The 18,211-nt window shown below is 35.5% G+C and overlaps 2 protein-coding genes across 3 annotated transcripts; one reads left to right on the forward strand and one right to left on the reverse strand.

Annotated features, from left to right (window-relative positions):
• Positions 1-3,956: 3,956 nt before the first annotated feature.
• LOC108807349 (short-chain dehydrogenase reductase 3c) lies at positions 3,957-5,085 on the forward strand. The gene is made up of 2 exons (XM_018579625.2): positions 3,957-4,117; positions 4,215-5,085. Exons 1-2 carry the CDS (start codon positions 4,104-4,106, stop codon positions 4,966-4,968), a joined length of 768 nt encoding a protein of 255 aa, XP_018435127.1. The 5' UTR covers positions 3,957-4,103; the 3' UTR covers positions 4,969-5,085.
• Positions 5,058-13,842, reverse strand: LOC108809147 (cycloeucalenol cycloisomerase-like). Of its 2 annotated transcripts, none has more exons than XM_056987751.1 (6): positions 13,517-13,813; positions 13,306-13,442; positions 13,093-13,176; positions 12,716-12,757; positions 5,606-5,703; positions 5,058-5,481 (listed from the first exon to the last, which is right to left on the reverse strand). In XM_056987751.1, the coding sequence occupies exons 1-6, from the start codon at positions 13,521-13,523 to the stop codon at positions 5,304-5,306; spliced, it is 546 nt and encodes a 181-aa protein (XP_056843731.1). In that variant the 5' UTR covers positions 13,524-13,813; the 3' UTR covers positions 5,058-5,303. The 2 variants fall into 2 exon arrangements, with proteins under 2 accessions (XP_056843731.1, XP_056843730.1); XM_056987750.1 differs by lacking the exons at positions 5,058-5,481; positions 5,606-5,703 and adding exons at positions 6,209-12,222; positions 12,329-12,435 and having other exon boundaries at positions 12,712-12,757; positions 13,517-13,842.
• Between the last annotated feature and the right edge of the window lie 4,369 nt (positions 13,843-18,211).

Below are 18,211 nucleotides of genomic sequence, written 5' to 3' on the forward strand. Positions count from 1 at the left end.
TAAAGCATAACCATATATTCCAAAGCTCTAAATATAAATTTTAAATCTAAATTTTTAAAAATTTAACCACAAATCTTAAATTTATTCTTCAAAACTAATATTTTAAACTTTAATCCCAAAATCTAAAACCTAAACCTCATATTTTAACTTCCAAATGAAACTAAACTTTACTCTTAGTATAAATCAAACCTAAACCACATTCTCATGTTTATAGGACAGATTTCATGGCTATAACACGATTTAGCAACAAAACCTTAATCTATTTTTTCATATATATATTTTTCACTTATATTATATATTTTAGGGGTCTAAGTCTAACTAAAACAAACTTGTTTTAAACATAAAAGAAAACAAAAATATTAAATTTTTGTAGCCAATTTGATTTATTCACCGATTTGGAGAAAATTGCAATTGTGGTTCATCGTTTCACGCAGTATGTGTGGCTGGCGATTATTCGAATATGGGTTTCAATAAAACAGTATTCTAAAACGTGTTAGGCGGCAACAAACCTCCGACAATTATGTGGATGGCTAAATGAGACCTGGTAAATATCTCTTTATATGAAATATAAATATTAAATTAATATATATACACATTAGTTTCAAAAATCTAAACATAAATTACTTCAAATATAAATATAAATATAAACATTAGTTTCAAAAATATAAACATAAGTCGTCCTACACTTATGATCTTTGTATTCAGTTTTCATGTCTCGTCCATTTAAGTCTATTTAGTACTCCCTCCGTTTCAAATTATATGTCGTTTTGGAGCAAAATTTTCGTTTCAAAATAAGTGTCGTTTTATGATTTCAATGCAAAATTTATTGACTTTTTAATCTAATCTATTTTTCTATTGGTTGAAATCTAATTAGATGTATTGGTAATGATGTTTTTATCTAGTAAATATACAAAATTAAATGTTTTATTAATCTGTGTGCCGAAGTCTGGAACGACAAATAAATTGAAACGGAGGGAGTACTTACTATAAATGTGTTTTAAATCCTTAATTATCTTCAATTACTAGAACTGGAATGGAAGAAAGAGAATCTTGCTTCAACTTGACACATGAGTATGCCAAGAATTATATGAAAGAGGTCAAGCGAGAGTTTGCAAATGATGTAGGAAAGAATGCAATATTCCGTCAGCACCTAAGAGATTTCGCGAACAAGAGGTTTGAGGAGGATAAATACCTAGTTTCAAAAGTCTAAAGCATTGATGCATGGAACTTATTGGACGCTTCTGCGTTGTTTGCAGGATCAGTGTATATGAATTGATTTTTTCGGGTCAAAGAGTTGTTTCAAGGACATAGGAATTTGTTAGTTGGTTTCAACGCTTTTCTACTAAACAAGAATAAAATAAAGTTGGAGGAGGTTGATGATCTACATTCCAGTGAGGCACATTGTGAGGAGAAACTAAACAATGCGATGGGCCAGATTGTATCTTTTAGCTTAGAAGAAGATCTCAGTTAAGCAGGCATAAGTATCATCTCATTAAATTGTTTACTTCTAAATTACTCGTGGTTTTTATAATATTGGCAAAGCCTAGAAGGCTTAATCAGATCATTTTAGGCTTACACCATTCATAAACATATAAAAAAAAAGATCTCTACAGATTAATCTTTTACTTAGAAAGAAAGACCTTAAATAGAAGGCCCAAATAAGATTAGCTAATGTTTTCGTGGGAGTAAACATATCTTATCACAGTTGAGCTTGTGGGATCATGAGCAAATTGGTAGCGCCTTCATCATCAGAGGAAGAGGATGAGATCTCTCCTTGAAGATTCACTTGAGCTGTAGTTGTCTGCTCAACCTATAAAGACATAAATCAAAAGAGTTAATAACAAAACACAATTAAGAATAAACTGAAGATAAAAAAGAACGAATATTTCTTTCTTTTTTTGTGCACAAAAAACGAATATTTTACCATTTCTTTTTTCTTCCTACGAACCTTGGAGACAGACATCCAAGAATGGTTTTCTAGCTTGAATTCTTCCATTCGCCATTCACTTGGCTCTTTCTTCCATTCTCCATTCACTTGGCTCTTTTTGTGTCATTCTTCAAGAAGAAATTATAAGGCATCTTTGTGCTCTTAAGATCACTGTTGCGGTCTCTGAACTCTTTCTTGTGATGATCTTGACACCAAACATTCTTTAGACATGTTGTCTCCGTATGATTTCATCTCATTATTAAGTTTTGTAACTCTTTTCATCTCATTATTCATTATTGAGTTATGTATCATTATTGAGTTCTGTAACTCTTTTCATGAACTCCTTGATTGTTTCTTTTGATGTTTGTTTTACACTCCAAAAATTTGCTCTTAATATTTGTGATTGTTTCTTTTGATGTTTGTTTTACACTCCAAAAATTTGCTCTTAATATTTGTAGTCTAATTTGTGATGTCTTTCGGAATCTCCTTTGTATTCTATGTGTAGTAGATTCCAAGCTGCTTTGGCTGATCCTTCATCAGAAATTCTTCCTCCAAGAAATTCTTTGCTCAAGACACTGAATTAGTTGTAAGGTAAGCTGATCATTGACTTCTAATTCTTCCCACTCTTTTACCGATTTAAGTTCTTCTTTTATCAGTATTTTACTTGTATTTGGTTTCTCTGGAATTCCTTTTGAAACAATAGTCCATAAAGACCTAGTCCGTAGTATTGACTTCATCCTCTTGATCCATAGGCTGAAGTTACTACCATCAAACACAGGAACGATTTGTGTTGTGTTCTGCTGCATCTTCTCTTGTGATAGATTTTTTTGTGGTTAGATCAACTTTAGCTCTGATACCATGTTGGAATTGTGTTTAAGAAAAATAAAAGTTGAATTTGCCTTCAAAAGAAGAGAGAAAATATGATTTCTGAAAGCTAACATTATTATTGATCGATTGTATTCTTTAGCTCTAAAGAACTTACATATATATAGTAAATAATATAAAATTTACAAAATAAATGGTAAACTTCTTATTCTAAAAATACCAAATTAATTATTTCCTATACTTATTTAATAAGGTAATTTCCTTTTTTTTTATTTCAGTGATCACACGGTGTCTAGCACCATGCTCATCTCTCCATTTCAATCCTTAGTTCACAATCTTCTTTCTTAATTGTTCCTTCTTCATTCTCAATCAAATGAGACAAGCTTATTCCAACAGAGTATCGTACAAATCCAAAACCTTTGTCTCTTTGAACACGAACCTCCCCAATAACTCCAGCGGCAAGAGAATAGAAGTGGCGGTGAAGATCAACCTGGGAAACCTGAAAATTTAAACAAAGGTTGTGTCAAGTCAACATAATTTCTATAACCACAATGTCCTTTTCTTGACCTCTGGACCAAGATTCCCAACGTAAACAGTTATGTACTGTGAGCATTGTTCTCAGGAGCATTCCGTTACTTGTATCTTTGCCATCCTCTGCAGAAACACAGAAGCCAATATTTCAACACTAAAAAGTGAGAACTAAAATCATTAGAGGCTTTCTTTGTTTCCAGCAAAACTTAAAGCAAAGAAGAGTAGAAGTTTCGTCTTTTGAATGTCAGTAGTAAAAAGATATAGAAAATTAAAAATCATTTGAAAAAAATAGAAAGACTACCCGAATTTTTTTTGAGTATATTTCATTTTATTGAATAGTGATCCAACATATAAAAAAAACTAACCCAGATCATGAGTCTAGGTCATCTGTTACAAATTATAGATCACATCTAACTTTTGAAATGGAAATTAGGATATTCAGTCGATAAACCTAAAAGGATAAAACAAGTCGAATAAGATTATAGAATAACACCCACAAATCTAGAAATGGTCCAAATTTTTGTCTTTAAAAGAAATTATAGAAAGAAGGGTGATTCAATATGCCAAGGATTTGATTGGTTAGTGCTGTATTTTATTTTATTTTGATTTAAAATTTTGAATATATATATTTTGGCTGCGAAAAATAAGTCCGTGACATTAAACAACAAGTAAATAAGTAAATGACTGATAGAGTACTTGAATAAAACAAAAATAAAGCCGCAACTGAGAAATTCCACTCTACAACGTATTCGCGCATACATGCCTGATACCCCTCCACATTAATATCTCTGCATATACATCCTTTGGAACCCCCTCAACAATGTCGGAACTAAGGCAAGTGCGTCATCTCTCACTATTTAATTTTTCATGTTCACATACATGAATGTTGATTGATTTATTTACTTAAGTCTGTCAATATTTCGAAAAGAAGATTGGATGGCAAGATCGCAATTATAACAGGCGGAGCCAGCGGTATCGGAGCCGAAGCGGCTAGGCTATTCACCGACCACGGAGCTAAAGTGGTCATAGTCGATATACAAGAGGAGCTAGGTCAAAACGTCGCCGTTTCCATCGGGAAAGAGAAAGCCAGTTTCTACCGCTGCGACGTAACAGAGGAGACAGAAGTGGAGAACGCCGTCGCGTTCACCGTCGAGAAGCACGGAAAGCTCAACGTTCTGTTCAGCAACGCCGGCATCTTGGATCCGCGGGGAAGCATCCTCGACTTGGATCTTGACCGGTTCGACCGCGTAATGGCGGTTAACGTTCGCGGCGCGGCTGCGTTTGTTAAACACGCGGCACGTGCGATGGTGGAGAGAGGCACGCGTGGGTCCATCGTGTGTACGACGAGTGTGTCGTCGGAGATTGGTGGTGGGAGACGTCACGGGTACACGGCGTCTAAACACGGGCTGCTCGGGCTGATCAGAACGGCGTGCGGAGAGCTGGGGAAGTATGGGATTAGAGTCAACGGTGTGGCACCGTACGCGCTGGCAACGCCGTTGACTAGCCATGACGAGGAAACGGGGAAGCGGGTGGAGGAAGAGTTTGCGGCCAAGGGGGTTCTCAAGGGTGTGGTGCTTAACGCTCGACACGTGGCGCAAGTGGCTCTGTTTTTGGCTTCTGATGAGTCGGTTTATATCAGTGGTCAGAATTTGGCGGTGGATAGAGGTTATAGTACGTGTCGTTAACGCAATGTTCAAATTTAGAGAAAGAAAGATAATAATTGAAACGTGGACTTTTATCATTTTTACTCTTTTTTCTTTTGCTGTAATAAAAGTGCTTAAAGATCTTTAGGTTCATATAAATTATTCTTACAAAGTAAACCGTATGAAAAAAAAACCATATGAGAGTAAATTAACAGAAGAAATGTATCAAAGCAGCTGTCATCTAGAAGAAGAAAAACGTTATAAACATGCCTATAATTGTATCATCTACTTTCCAGTTTTGTAAAGTGCAAATGGAATCTCTCGTGCAGGCTTATCTTTGAGTCCCCAAATTGGTAGAAAGAGCCATCTTTCAACCTTCAATGGGAAAACCATACTAATCCAGACTGAAGGCAACTTTTTCCCTCCGGTAGGGGAACTATAGGTCCCAGGAAAAGACGCCATAGATCTAGAATGATCGTTACCAACATAGAAGCACCTAAAGCATCAACAGCCACACGTGACAATTCCCATTTATCACTAGATTTCTCATCCATCCTGCAATACCACCATTACCAATGAAAAAACTTCTCTAAATGTAAGGAGATGAAAAAATCTAGGACATAGTAACACTATAGACCAGTTTCGATAGGCATCAGTCTTGTTTAAGGAGTCTCTTTACCTGAAGAACATTGGAAAGCTCACAATGAAGTATAAGGCATAGAACAAACATCCAACTCTGTACATGGCATTTCGGTCCACAAACTCATAGTAAGGAAACTGCAAATGTTTGAAAACAAAACAAAGACATATGAAACTTGTTTCTCAGGTAATTTCCAAAGAAGACTCTAGAATGATTTTACTAGCTAAAGATATATAGCCTTTAAGCATGATATATTTATATATACAAGAATAATTTATCAATAAGCTACTACTTGATAAAGCACGAAGTAAGTTGCTTTCTATTGTTCCCGGGATTAGCTAGAAACAGAAAACTAAAGAACTAATATATATACGCCCTGAGAAAAAAGTATCAAGCAAATGAACACCACAACATACATTTACAATAGAAACAGTCTCTAGGTACGCAATGAAATAAGAAAAGGCCAGTATCCATGCAGCCTCAAAACACCATCTCAGAGAATCTGGTAAATCAGAAATGGAATGTGTGAGGTTTGGTCAAGTCCATCGGACTTGTTCATCGGTTGGGCCGAGTTGCACAAGTTACGTATGGACAACCTATGGGCCTAATCGATAAAGCCCATTAGGTTAAGTGCTGGCAATACAAAGAAGGAGAGATCACGACAGAGATCTCTAAGCCAAGCTTCTGGGAGGCATCAGCCTCAAGCATCCAGAAAGAGCTTCCATAGCGTCTCTTAGAGAGATAGAGTAAGCTAGAGATAATTTGTTGTTCTAGGCTTAGCTCTTAGCCATTTACTCTTGTATTATCTCTTTATACTCTCTAGGGTTTGCATACCCAGGAACAGAGAGAGTAATGATCTTGTAAACCACATCGGAGGTGTTTTCCGATACTTCATAGTGGATGTTGTGGATCCTGGATCCACCCCAGATGTAGTGTGCTGCGGCCGCGAACTGGGTGAAAAATTCTTGAGTCATGAACAAGGATTGAATCAATGGGAAAGATCAAAGGGACCAGGGGATGTTATGAATCTCCAAGGAAGTCTTGTTAGAGTTACGATTGACTCTACAAGTGGTATCAGAAGAACCACGAATTCCGCAACAAGTGGTATCAAAGCGTAACAAGTGGTATCAGAGCATAGGCTCATTGATTCATGGAGTCCACATCTCTAGGAGGAGAGACATATGAAGTTGGTGGTCACGTGGTTTTACCCTAATCTGAGTAATACACCGAGATCAGATCAGGTCAAAGAGATTTTTGGTTTACAAGAGGAAGAAGGAAAACTGTTCGACGTTCTTCGCTGCAGTTGCACAAGTTTACGGAGGAAGGATTCACAAGTCAGTTGAATCGGTTGAGATGATTTCGAGTTTATGAAATCAGGATTTCTCTACAGTTCTCCAAGGGTGCAAGAATCTGCTACTATGTGAGAAGGGTTTTCAGGTTACTCACAAGTCGAGATGGTGGCAGGCTGCTAGCATAAGAAACAGAGGTTTCAGAGCTGTTTTCGATCTGCACTCACAAGGAGTGTGTGACAGTCACAAGGAGTGTGTGACTATATGCATTGGAGTTTCGGATTTCTTCATATTCTGCAAGTTATTGGAGTTGAAAGCATAGTGGAGCATAAGGGATTTTCGCACTGGTGTTTTGTATGGGATTATCTGAAGATTCAGTGAGGGATTTCACGGTGTTCTTGGGTTATCTCTACATGGTATATCAGTCGCAGGTGGTGTGTTAATCTATGGGGTTATTTCAGCTCGGTATCTCATGGAATTCTTGGAACTAGGGGACGCCTTAGAACCTTGAATGATATGAGTGTTTCATGGCTGTTCAGATGGTATTCTTTAGTCAGCGTGAAGGGTGTTGCAGAAGGGTTTGAAGGAGATCGACTCATGCAGGGTTCGTATATGTGTGATTATGAGAGTCTACAGCTGGGTAGAGGTTCAGAGAACAAGATACTACAAGACTGCTATTTTCAGAGGGAATGCAGTGTTGTTTTCTAAGCAGATATGTGTTTGGCGTAACACATAGTTTTCTGCTGGGATGGATCTGCAAGAACGAGAAGTTAATTGTTCAAGGCAGAGTTCGGCTGAACAGGTGGCGGTGTCAAATCGAGATTGATTCAGGATGGAAACAAGTATGTTTCGGGTTTTCTGCATGGGATTCAGTAGTAGTTTGTTTTGGCCTCTCAGGCATATGAGGGGAAACAAATGGGTCTACAAGGTTTCACGGTTGCAGAGGTAATGATTTGTTTGAGCAGAGGTTGAGCAGAGATTCTTTGCGTCGAAAGTCTTCTTAGCAGGTTGAGCTAAGCGGCGGGTTCTGTTGGCAACAGCAGCGGTTCAGAGAGATGTTCAAGGAAAGGTGTTCATTCAGGTTGTTACAAAGAAAATTCTCAGGATGGGGAGTTTGGTGTCTACAGGCTATTGAGGTTTGTTAGGATTGAGTCAAAGAGCTTCTGGTTTGAGGCAATGGTGATTCAGATTCTGCAAGAGCTTCAAATTAGCATCGACATCAGCTGGAAATTCTGGAGAAGAAGAATCAGTAGATTTGTAGTCATAATCACATGATTATTTCAGGAGTGACGAACCAATGATGATGCTAAAGGATATGGAGCATCAGAGAAAAAAAAAAGCAGATGACGTTTGTATGTGGTAGACAAAGACAACGTCAGAGACAGAGGAAGAAACGTTCACAGTGGAAGATCCTAATTCACGTGATGGTTTCAGGTCTATGAAATCATGATGAGAGACTTGCAAGGGATGCAGCGGTTGTTTGCAAGAAAGGGAAGACTCGCGCAAGCTGGAACATAACAGCTGCATAGGTTGGCGTGTTCATGATCAGAGTGTTGGAGATTGATTTGAGTCGTCTGGGATGGAGGATATCTCAAGGGAATACAAACTCACATTAAGTCAAAGCTAGGCTTAAAGGAGAAGGAATCAAAGGTCATCAATCTCACAGGGACTGAAGGTTTTCAGAGATCACAAGGAATGCAGGATGTCTTTGCGAAAGATGATCAACGGATCTTGCAGCTGCACAGGCTGGTTGTCGTGTGACAACAATGTGACGAAACAGAGGTGATTCTGTTTTTGGGTCAGTTCAAGTCAGTCTCGTGGGTGCATAAGAGGCTAGGTTTCTGGCTATGAGAAGAAAGCCAGAGGAGTCACCAAGTCAGTGTGACAGGAATAGGTTGTACCTCCACGAAGAAGAAACTAGAGTATGAGATAAGTGTGTAAAAGCCTACACAAGGGTGTGTTGGAGCAAATGGCTATTTGTGGTAACAACATGCAGAATCTTTAGTAATGTCGTGTGAGTGACGGGGAAAAATCTAAAGATAAAAAGGTGATTCAAGGTTAAACTTAGCTTGAAGATTCTGGTCAAAGGCAGAGGAAAATGCGCAGGCGGAATCGGGTTGAACAGGTTGTTACGACAGGTTGTAATCCTGAGGATAAAGGGTATAAGACAACAGTCATCAACACTTGTTCAAGAAGCAGAAAGTCGCTACCACAGCTAGGAGAAGCGTGTGTGAGTTATACCTTAGAGGAATCGTCATGGATGTCTGAGTCGGCAATTCCAGATGAATAGACTCAGAGGAGAAGTAAAGGACGCCGGTTTTGGTGTCACGACCACAGTGGTCAAGGTGGAGCTCTCGGATAAGAATTGAAGCTCAAAGGCAAAAGGAGAAATTTGCAGACTTGACCAGGTCGGAACTTCGTGCTTGAGCAAGTCAGGGTTCAAGTATAGCTACAGCTTGAGAAACTCGTCAAGGGTTCGAGTTTGACATGACATAAGCTGTAAGGGAGTATCTCAGGAGCATCACATGCATGTATGATGAGAGATATGTTCAAGGGCCGACATGAACATTGAACAGTTGCAGAAACTTAGTTACAGAGACATGGTACATCTAAAGGGTTATTTGATTCAGGTGGAGCCATTGAGATTATATAAGGATTGATGCATCAGGAAGATATATAATCTGATTCCAGGTGGAGTGAGTCACTGGTTTAGAAGATGTCTTGATTGGTTCAGCTGAAAGATAAAAGTTTCGGGTTAGCAACTTCGTCAGCTCAAGGGAGTAAGAGCTGAAAAGAAAGGTTATCCATGATAAGAGGCTCGTGGATATGTTCAGAGTGTCAAGGCCAGGAGTGTCAGGATCAGTTAACAAGTACAAGGCGCATCATCAGGAGATTTGTAAGAGGAGTCTTACATAAGGGAACTTGTAGGCGAGACAAGTAAATCGGCGTATGTATCAAGAGTACACTGCAGTGAGGTTGATATAGAGGACCACGAAATAAGAGCCGAGTATGATGCATGATAACACGTGGTGAGGTACTTGGTTAAACTGAAGGGAAGTAAGTATCAAGAGATACTGAAATATTGAGAAGTGAAGATGAAGAATGGTGAGATGAAGCAAAGTAAGAAACTGTTAGAAGACATTGCAGGGATTGCAGGGAAGTGTCTTACAGTTTGCAGGGATTGCAGGGAAGTGTCTTACAGTTTGTCCATCTCAGGAAGGGTAAGACTTGTTCTCCACAAGCAGGTTCATCTTAAGCTCAAGTCGTGAAACTGAAAGAAGCTTCATGAAGGTATAAGTGCAGGAAAGGCCGATTGCACTTATGGATCAGAACAGGTGGAGTTCTGGAATATGTTTGCATCATAGAAGAGAGGAAGTTTCCTCAAGGAAGTCCATTAGCTAATGGCCAGATACTCATCGATGGCTAGGTACTCATCAGGCTATGGTAGGTTCAATGACTAGCAGGCGTGTTCAAGTCGTTGATGGTGATGCACAGGTTTCGGCATTGGAGACATCTCAGTACAAGAAGGATATTGAGGAAAGGAATTCACAACTGAGTAAAGGAGGGATATCAGGCATTCCAGATAAGATATCACATGCAGCTAGTGAGGAAAGCCAAGGCGTATCATGGTGAAGATGGTATGAGGCTCAGTTAATTTAACTAGCAGTGGGGTCTAAATCTGTTAGTGGGGTTCTGTTGTTGCAGAACAGGTTGATCAGATGGTGGAGCAAAGATGTTTGTGTCGAAAGTCTTCCTAATCAGGTGGTGTTAGGCGGCGTGTCCTGCTTGTGCAGCGGTACAAAGTGATGCTCAAGTGCAGTCTGTTCAAGAACATCAAGGGTAAGTCAAAGACTGTTTCAGAGATATGGAGCATGAGTGACTTCAAGGGTTTGCGGTTGATTCAAGGAGGATTATGTGGTAGCAATGTTTGTTAACAACATAAAGGGTGAACCAAGGTTGTGTCGAAGGTCTGTCCAGCAGTGATGGTTGGATGGCGGGTCTTGTTCAGAGCAACAGCAGTACAAAAACGTGTTCAAGGCTGGAGTGTTTTAAAAAAGTAGAGAATCAGAGGTTGTTTCAGGTCTGAAGCATATATGGTTCGAAGGTAGCTGCACAGAATTCAGGTAATTTGGTTCAAGGCTCAGTGCACATGAGTGGAATCGAAAGGCTAAGGAGGAAATCAACTTGCAGAAAGATGTTCAGGTTTCTGTTCAACACTTGAACAGGTTCGTGATTTTTTGACAGCAAAGCTTTGTTGTTGATAAGTTCACGAGGAGTAAGATATGAAGTAACACGACTTCAATGAGGAGTTGAGCTTGACACTTGGAGTGTAACAGCTGGGTTAGCAACTCAAGACAATGGATGAAGGTGATGGAAATTCAGAATGGCAATGGGATTGTCACATACCTTTCATCAAGCATGATGTATATTTTCATTGATGGGGCTAAGTGGATTTAAGTGTTTAATCTACTTAAGCAGTTGTGGTGTATAAGTGGAAGCTTATGCAGGTTTCGAGAAGATCATGAAGGGACTTCAAGCTAAGCTCAAGATGGAGCTGAGAGAAGTGAGAAGAGATAAGAGAAGACAAAGAGATGCAGAGGATGAGCAGGTTTGCTCAAGTTTCAGGATATGTCGAGCACAAAGGAAGGGTTATGGACTTGGACCAAACAGGTGGAGATTTGTGAGGTTTGGTCAAGTCCATCGGACTTGTTCATCGGCTGGGCCGAGTTGCACAAGTTACGCATGGACAACCTATGGGCCTAATCGATAAAGCCCATTAGGTTAAGTGCTGGCAATACAAAGAAGGAGAGATCACGACAGAGATCTCTAAGCCAAGCTTCTGGGAGGCAGCAGCCTCAAGCATCCAGAAAGAGCTTCCATGGCGTCTCTTAGAGAGATAGAGTAAGCTAGAGATAATTTGTTGTTCTAGGTTTAGCTCTTAGCCATGTACTCTTGTATTATCTCTTTATACTCTCTAGGGTTTGCATACCCAGGAACAGAGAGAGTAATGATCTTGTAAACCACATCGGAGGTGTTTTCCGATACTTCATAGTGGATGTTGTGGATCCTGGATCCACCCCAGATGTAGTGTGCTGCGGCCGCGAACTGGGTGAAAAATTCTTGAGTCATGAACAAGGATTGAATCAATGGGAAAGATCAAAGGGACCAGGGGATGTTATGAATCTCCAAGGAAGTCTTGTTAGAGTTACGATTGACTCTACAAGTGGTATCAGAAGAACCACGAATTCCGCCACAAGTGGTATCAAAGCGTAACAGAATGTCGTAGCCTTCGAAGAGTAATGTTGGATGCAACGTGGTAAAAGAGGAAACAAACATGTGCCATGAAGAAAATGTGTTGTGAGGCACCTGTTCAGAACAAAAAGCAGCCATCATGAGCTCATGGAAACAATAAACACACAGACACAGACACACACAATGGATAACAGCCGAAGTTAGATGTGTGCTTGATTACATTATTCATTTTCCACGACGGAAAAGTATATGACGCTCCAAGAACTTGGAAGAAGTAGTGAGTCAAAAAGTAGTTTCCCACATAGCTGAAAATAATTATCCAGAGATTTGCTTGTGGTAGGAATAAAGTCCTTAATTGATACAACAATGGATGAGATTTCAAACTCTCACCTCTGTAATTATTAAGAAATTAAAGGCACCGTGTTAAACTAAACTTTATTAATGTCAAAAACATAATAAAGAAAGTGTTGATTATGTGTAAGAATTTCTGGTATTATATTAATAATGTTTAGGAAAATAACTAAGAAATATGCAGCGAGAGTTTCTCTACATGTGATTTGGTAAACCAAATAGCTTAAAATTAAAACAGAGAAGGAAGAAAGCTTGCCTTAACCCAATAACGGTCCTTCCAGCATAAGCCTCTGTCGGCCTGAAGAAAGGAAGACGAGAGCGGTTAACTATCAGTTAGAGACACAAGTAAATGATAATGGCCATAGAACAACAAGTCAACATGTTTGCTGACACTGAAACAGAGTTCTCAAACCATAACAGAGTCATCATAGCTTCTATACAACAAAATAACATAAAGATCTTCGTTTAAACAGGTTACATGCATTTAATTTAGTAGATGTACAATACCCTCTTTAGATGTTTTCGAATTTTCCATTAACGTAGTAACTTCTAATCCAAGGTAAGGTGACAAAATAAAAAGAAAATGGATTAATGAGAAAATAAGAAGTTTGTAGCAGTGTTGTTAAGTATAACCTTTCCAATAACCAACATTGGTATCAAGAAAGCAGGAACAGCTGAAACCAAGGCCACAAGCAGATACTCCAACTCCGTGAATGTCTGCTAGTTGGCAATTAAAAATTTAAATCGTTTTCAACTGTGAATATCTAGTTGCATGGAGCTAAACAAGCCAACTCCGTGATAGGTAGACTCCATATGAAACATATTGATAATCTTACAGAAACGGACCTCGTAAAGCTTGTAAGGAACAATGATTCCCAAGAAGAGAGTAAGCCAGAAAGGAGTGTAGAAGAGGAAGAAGAGCTCTCCCCATCTCTTGCTTGGATTTTGTGCCAGCCACAAGCTCCGAGAAACATCACTTGATCCTGTAAAAAACTTTATATTATATTATGTTAACAAAAATCGGTAAAACAGAAGAAGCAGAAGAGATGGGCGTTACCTGACATCCTCCTTGTGACCGGAAAATCTGGAGATTGGCTTTGGGAAGAGAAACGTTTTGATTGGTTACTTGAAGTGATTACTCTGTACGATCGACCAAATAAATAATCACAACGAGGTGATCGTGACAGCTCTACTATCGTGATTATGACCGGAATTATGTCCGCAGTTAAGATTTAATCACATGTGACGTTACTCCATGGACCATTCTGACAAGCTGCAGAGATGTACTTGGAAAGCAAGCAATCAACAGAAGGGCTGAAGAATAAGGAAATAAGTATGAACTGGAGGACTTAAAAGAAAGTCAATGGGCGAACAGAAGATTTGAGCTACCAGCTTAATGTCACAATATTACACTTAGTCAACAATAATGTGTTCATTAAAAATATAGTTTTGGTCCTTTTGGATGCGTACACTCAACTCGGTTTCTTACGCTAAAAGTTGGCGTAATAACCCCATCACGTCATCCAAGAGGTGTTGAAGGCAAAACTATCTTATCAGAGCATATCAAATTTATCTCTATTTTTCTTTATAATAGAAAATAAAAATGGGAATTTTACTTCCATATATTTTTCTATAATAAATAAATGTTATATTTTTCTTTATTATAAAACAATTCTACTTTTCAAATTTAAATATAGAAGCATGAAACAGCCATTCATTTATAATAAGAAAAATATAACATTTTCTATTATACATTAACATATTTGAGAAATATATCTATTTAAAAATTCCTATACATTAAAAAATAAAAATAGGTTGGAGATGGTCTTAAATAATAAATGACCTGTCTTCTTTTTAATCTCAATCTGGATAAAGAAAATAGAGACAAATTAGATATGCTCTAATAATTTGGAGTGTTAATTTGTAAGTATTTTTTTTGCAGTGTCAAAAATATAGTTAGATGCTTACTAGTTGGTGTGACACAATGTCTAAGATAATAACTAGGATAATAAACACTATCAGTCAAGGTATTTATCCAAATTTATTATTATTTACATGAGATCTTTTAAATTATTATTATCTAATTATATTATAAATTTGTGTCATATATATTTTGTATCGATCTAACTTAAGATCCACAAAAATTTATTAATTGATCGTGTTTATTAATTTATTGAATATTAATTTATATAAAAAACTAAAGATCTAACATGTTTGTGTCCTTGATAGTTAATGTGAACCAACTCAATATGAGATCTTATCATTTGGAGTGTTAATTTGTGTATGTTTTTGGCAGTGTGACAAAATAGTTAGCTGCTTACTAGATGGTGTGACTCAATGTCTAATACTTGAAATATTTGATCAAAAATCTATCATCCAAGTGATTAATTATTTTATAAAATAAAACATTATACTAAGTATATAATTTGGCATATAAAAAATTATGAATTAAACTAAATATATATTATTGTATTTTAATATTAATAAATAATATATTAATTATTATAATAATTCCTAATATTTATATATTTTATTACTATTATATTATACTCCCTCCGTTTCATAATACTTGATGTTTTGCTTTCATGCACAAAGATTAAGGAAAATTACATTTCTTTAAAAAGTTATTTTAAATATATAATTTTAAAATCAGTTAACCAATAATAAAAAAGACTGTAAAATCTAATTGGTTGAACAATTTTCAATAAAATTAAAGTTAACCTTAAAATCTCAAAACTTCATGTAATTTGAAACAAAATAATCCTTCTAAAACATCAACTATATTGAAACGGAGGGAGTAACTTTTAAGCGATTCAGAAAAATAATTACCACAATTTTTAAATGTGTACATCTAGGCGCGACATAAGCTGCAACTTAAAACATTTCTTAAATCGCTCTTAATTGTCTCTTTCATAAAAGTTATATATATATATATACATATATATTACAGTACTTAGTTTGGTTTATTTGCGTTAGCTAAGGACTATTTGGAAGTTTCGAATGATCGAATCAAATGTTTTGAACGATGGAATCAATCTTTTTTTGTTTTTGAGTTTAGTTTATTTGTTTATTGATGTATTCGCTTTTTGGAGCACAAATTGTTGAGACTGAGTTGTCGATGCTCGGCCATCATTTATGATGATTTGAAGAGTACGAGAAACATTCTTACTAGTAGGAACATGTGGGAGTTTTTCAAGAGTGTCACTTATACATTTTTCACACATATTAAAAAATTCAATAAAATACATTTATATTTTTATTAATATCACATATCTAACCAATAGTATTTTAGATAAATAGATTTATTTATGAGATCAATGCATTTTGCAATTAATTTTGAGCTGAAAGTTTGTATAAATTACATTGGTATTGTAGAATGACATCTATCTTATTAAAACAGAAACATTCTATTGGACTTAACATTTATTTTATAAAATTTTAAATTAAATACACATTTATACTTTATAATTAAACCTACATTAATCACTAATATTCATTTCTTTATACTACTATCCATGTTTCCAAACAATATACTTATTTCTTTATACTACTATCACTGTTTCCAAACAATATATTTTTTATACTACTATCAATGTTTCCAAACAATACAATAATTAATCTTAGTTATTTTATATCTACAATAATTAATCTTAGTTATTTTATATCTATCATTTTCTTTTTAAAATTTTGTAGAAACGTCATAATTTCATAAATTGTAAAATAATGAACTTTAAAATTTGGATTATAAGATTACAAATAATGAAAAAATTATAATTTAAATCAAATTAGATTACATATCGGTCATCCATCAGTTCAATCGGTTAGTCTCGGGTAGTAATTTTTTTAATATGAATATTTTTAAAAACCTAAATTGAATTGTCAGATCTCCGGATTAACCGGTGTAATCACAATCGGGTTGAATTTAAAAACACTAATTTAAATGCAAAAATATTTTAAATACACATTTTTTAAAAATTAGCAAAATATTTATTAAGTTATTAGTGAATTTTTTAATCGTAAAATATTTGGCGCTTTCAAAGCGCGGATCAAGATCTAGTCTTATATTAGGTATGGTAGAAAAATGTTTGAAAAGATATTATAATATATTTACAGTTCACTATTAATAAATTAAATAAAAATCGTATGTGTATGTGATATTATGTTTTGAAAGATTCAATACATTCTTTTTTTCACACTAAAGATTTCATTGATTCAACAGAGAAGGATTCGGTGATGGAATACAAGAGCTGGCAGGTTCTAAACCTCCAGAGACAAAACCCTAAATTACAATACATTCACATTATCTATAAAAGCAACTTCAATTGATGGTTTTATCCATTAGACTTCTAATATTTATCTTATTAAAACATTTATTTTGTAAGTTTTTAAATTAAATACACTTTTATACTTTATAGTTAAACCTACATTAATCACTAATGTTCATTTCTTTATACTACTATCCATGTTTCCAAACAATATACTTATTTCTTTATACTACTATTACTGTTTCCAAACAATATATTTTTTATACTACTATCAATGTTTCCAAACAATACAATAATTAATCTTAGTTATTTTATATCTATCATTTTCTTTTAAAAATTTTGTAGAAACGTCATAATTTCATAAATTGTAAAATAATGAACTTTAAAATTTGGATTATAAGATTACAAATAATGAAAAAATTATAATTTAAATCAAATTAGATTACATATCGGTCATCCATCAGTTCAATCGGTTAGTCTCGGGTAGTAATTTTTTTAATATGAATATTTTAAAAACCTAAATTGAATTGTCAGATCTCCGGATTAACCGGTGTAATCACAATCAGGTTGAATTTAAAAACACTAATTTAAATGCAAAAATATTACAAATACACATTTTTAAAAAATTACCAAAATATTTATTAAGTTATTAGTGAATTTTTTAATCGTAAAATATTCCGCGCTTCCAAAGCGCGGATCAAGATCTAGTTCTTTTTAAAATAAGAAAAATGAGCTAAAATGACACTTAATAAGAAACAGATGGAGTAACATTTTTATTTGATTATTTGTAATCTATTCTATTTTTATTAGACCAATCCATAGTAATTTAACATGTCTTATTTGATATTTGTCTTAATCAATCAAAAATATAAACATTAAAGTAAATCACAAAGAATATATATTTTATTATAAAAATACAAAAAAATCGCCAGCCAGTTAGCTCAATAAACTGATTAATTGGTCCATTTATCGATTAGTCGATCTATTATTTGGTTAATCGGTCCAACTCAACAAAAAAAAATGGTAAACTATGAAAGTAATTTTAGGGTTTATTAAGAAGCCCAAATACTAGACTAAGTCTATAGATCACAGTCTCACCTCTTTTTCCCTCACTAACCGATGTGGGTGGATTTTTGTGCACCTTGATTAATAATCGAAAATAAATAAAATACACTGTTGAAAATCAAAGTCGGGTTGATTAGCTTCAGCAAAAGGTCCATGCCACTAGGTGAACGACTTGATTGTTCAATTATGCATATATTAATATATTCACATCAATAAAAATTTACTTTCGTCAACCGGAATCTGATTAAATCGTTATATTCTAAGGATATTATTGCTTATAATCTTTTTTTTTCTCTAGTTTCACATCTCAAACACTATCAAATATTTAGTGTAGATTTTATGATGTAAACTAGATTCATCAACCAAGGCTTCCATAATTGCTTTTTGTTTTACATTTACAACTTCATATTCTAACCTCACCG

Source organism: Raphanus sativus, chromosome 6 (assembly GCF_000801105.2).
Source record: "Raphanus sativus cultivar WK10039 chromosome 6, ASM80110v3, whole genome shotgun sequence".
NCBI lineage: Eukaryota > Viridiplantae > Streptophyta > Magnoliopsida > Brassicales > Brassicaceae > Raphanus > Raphanus sativus.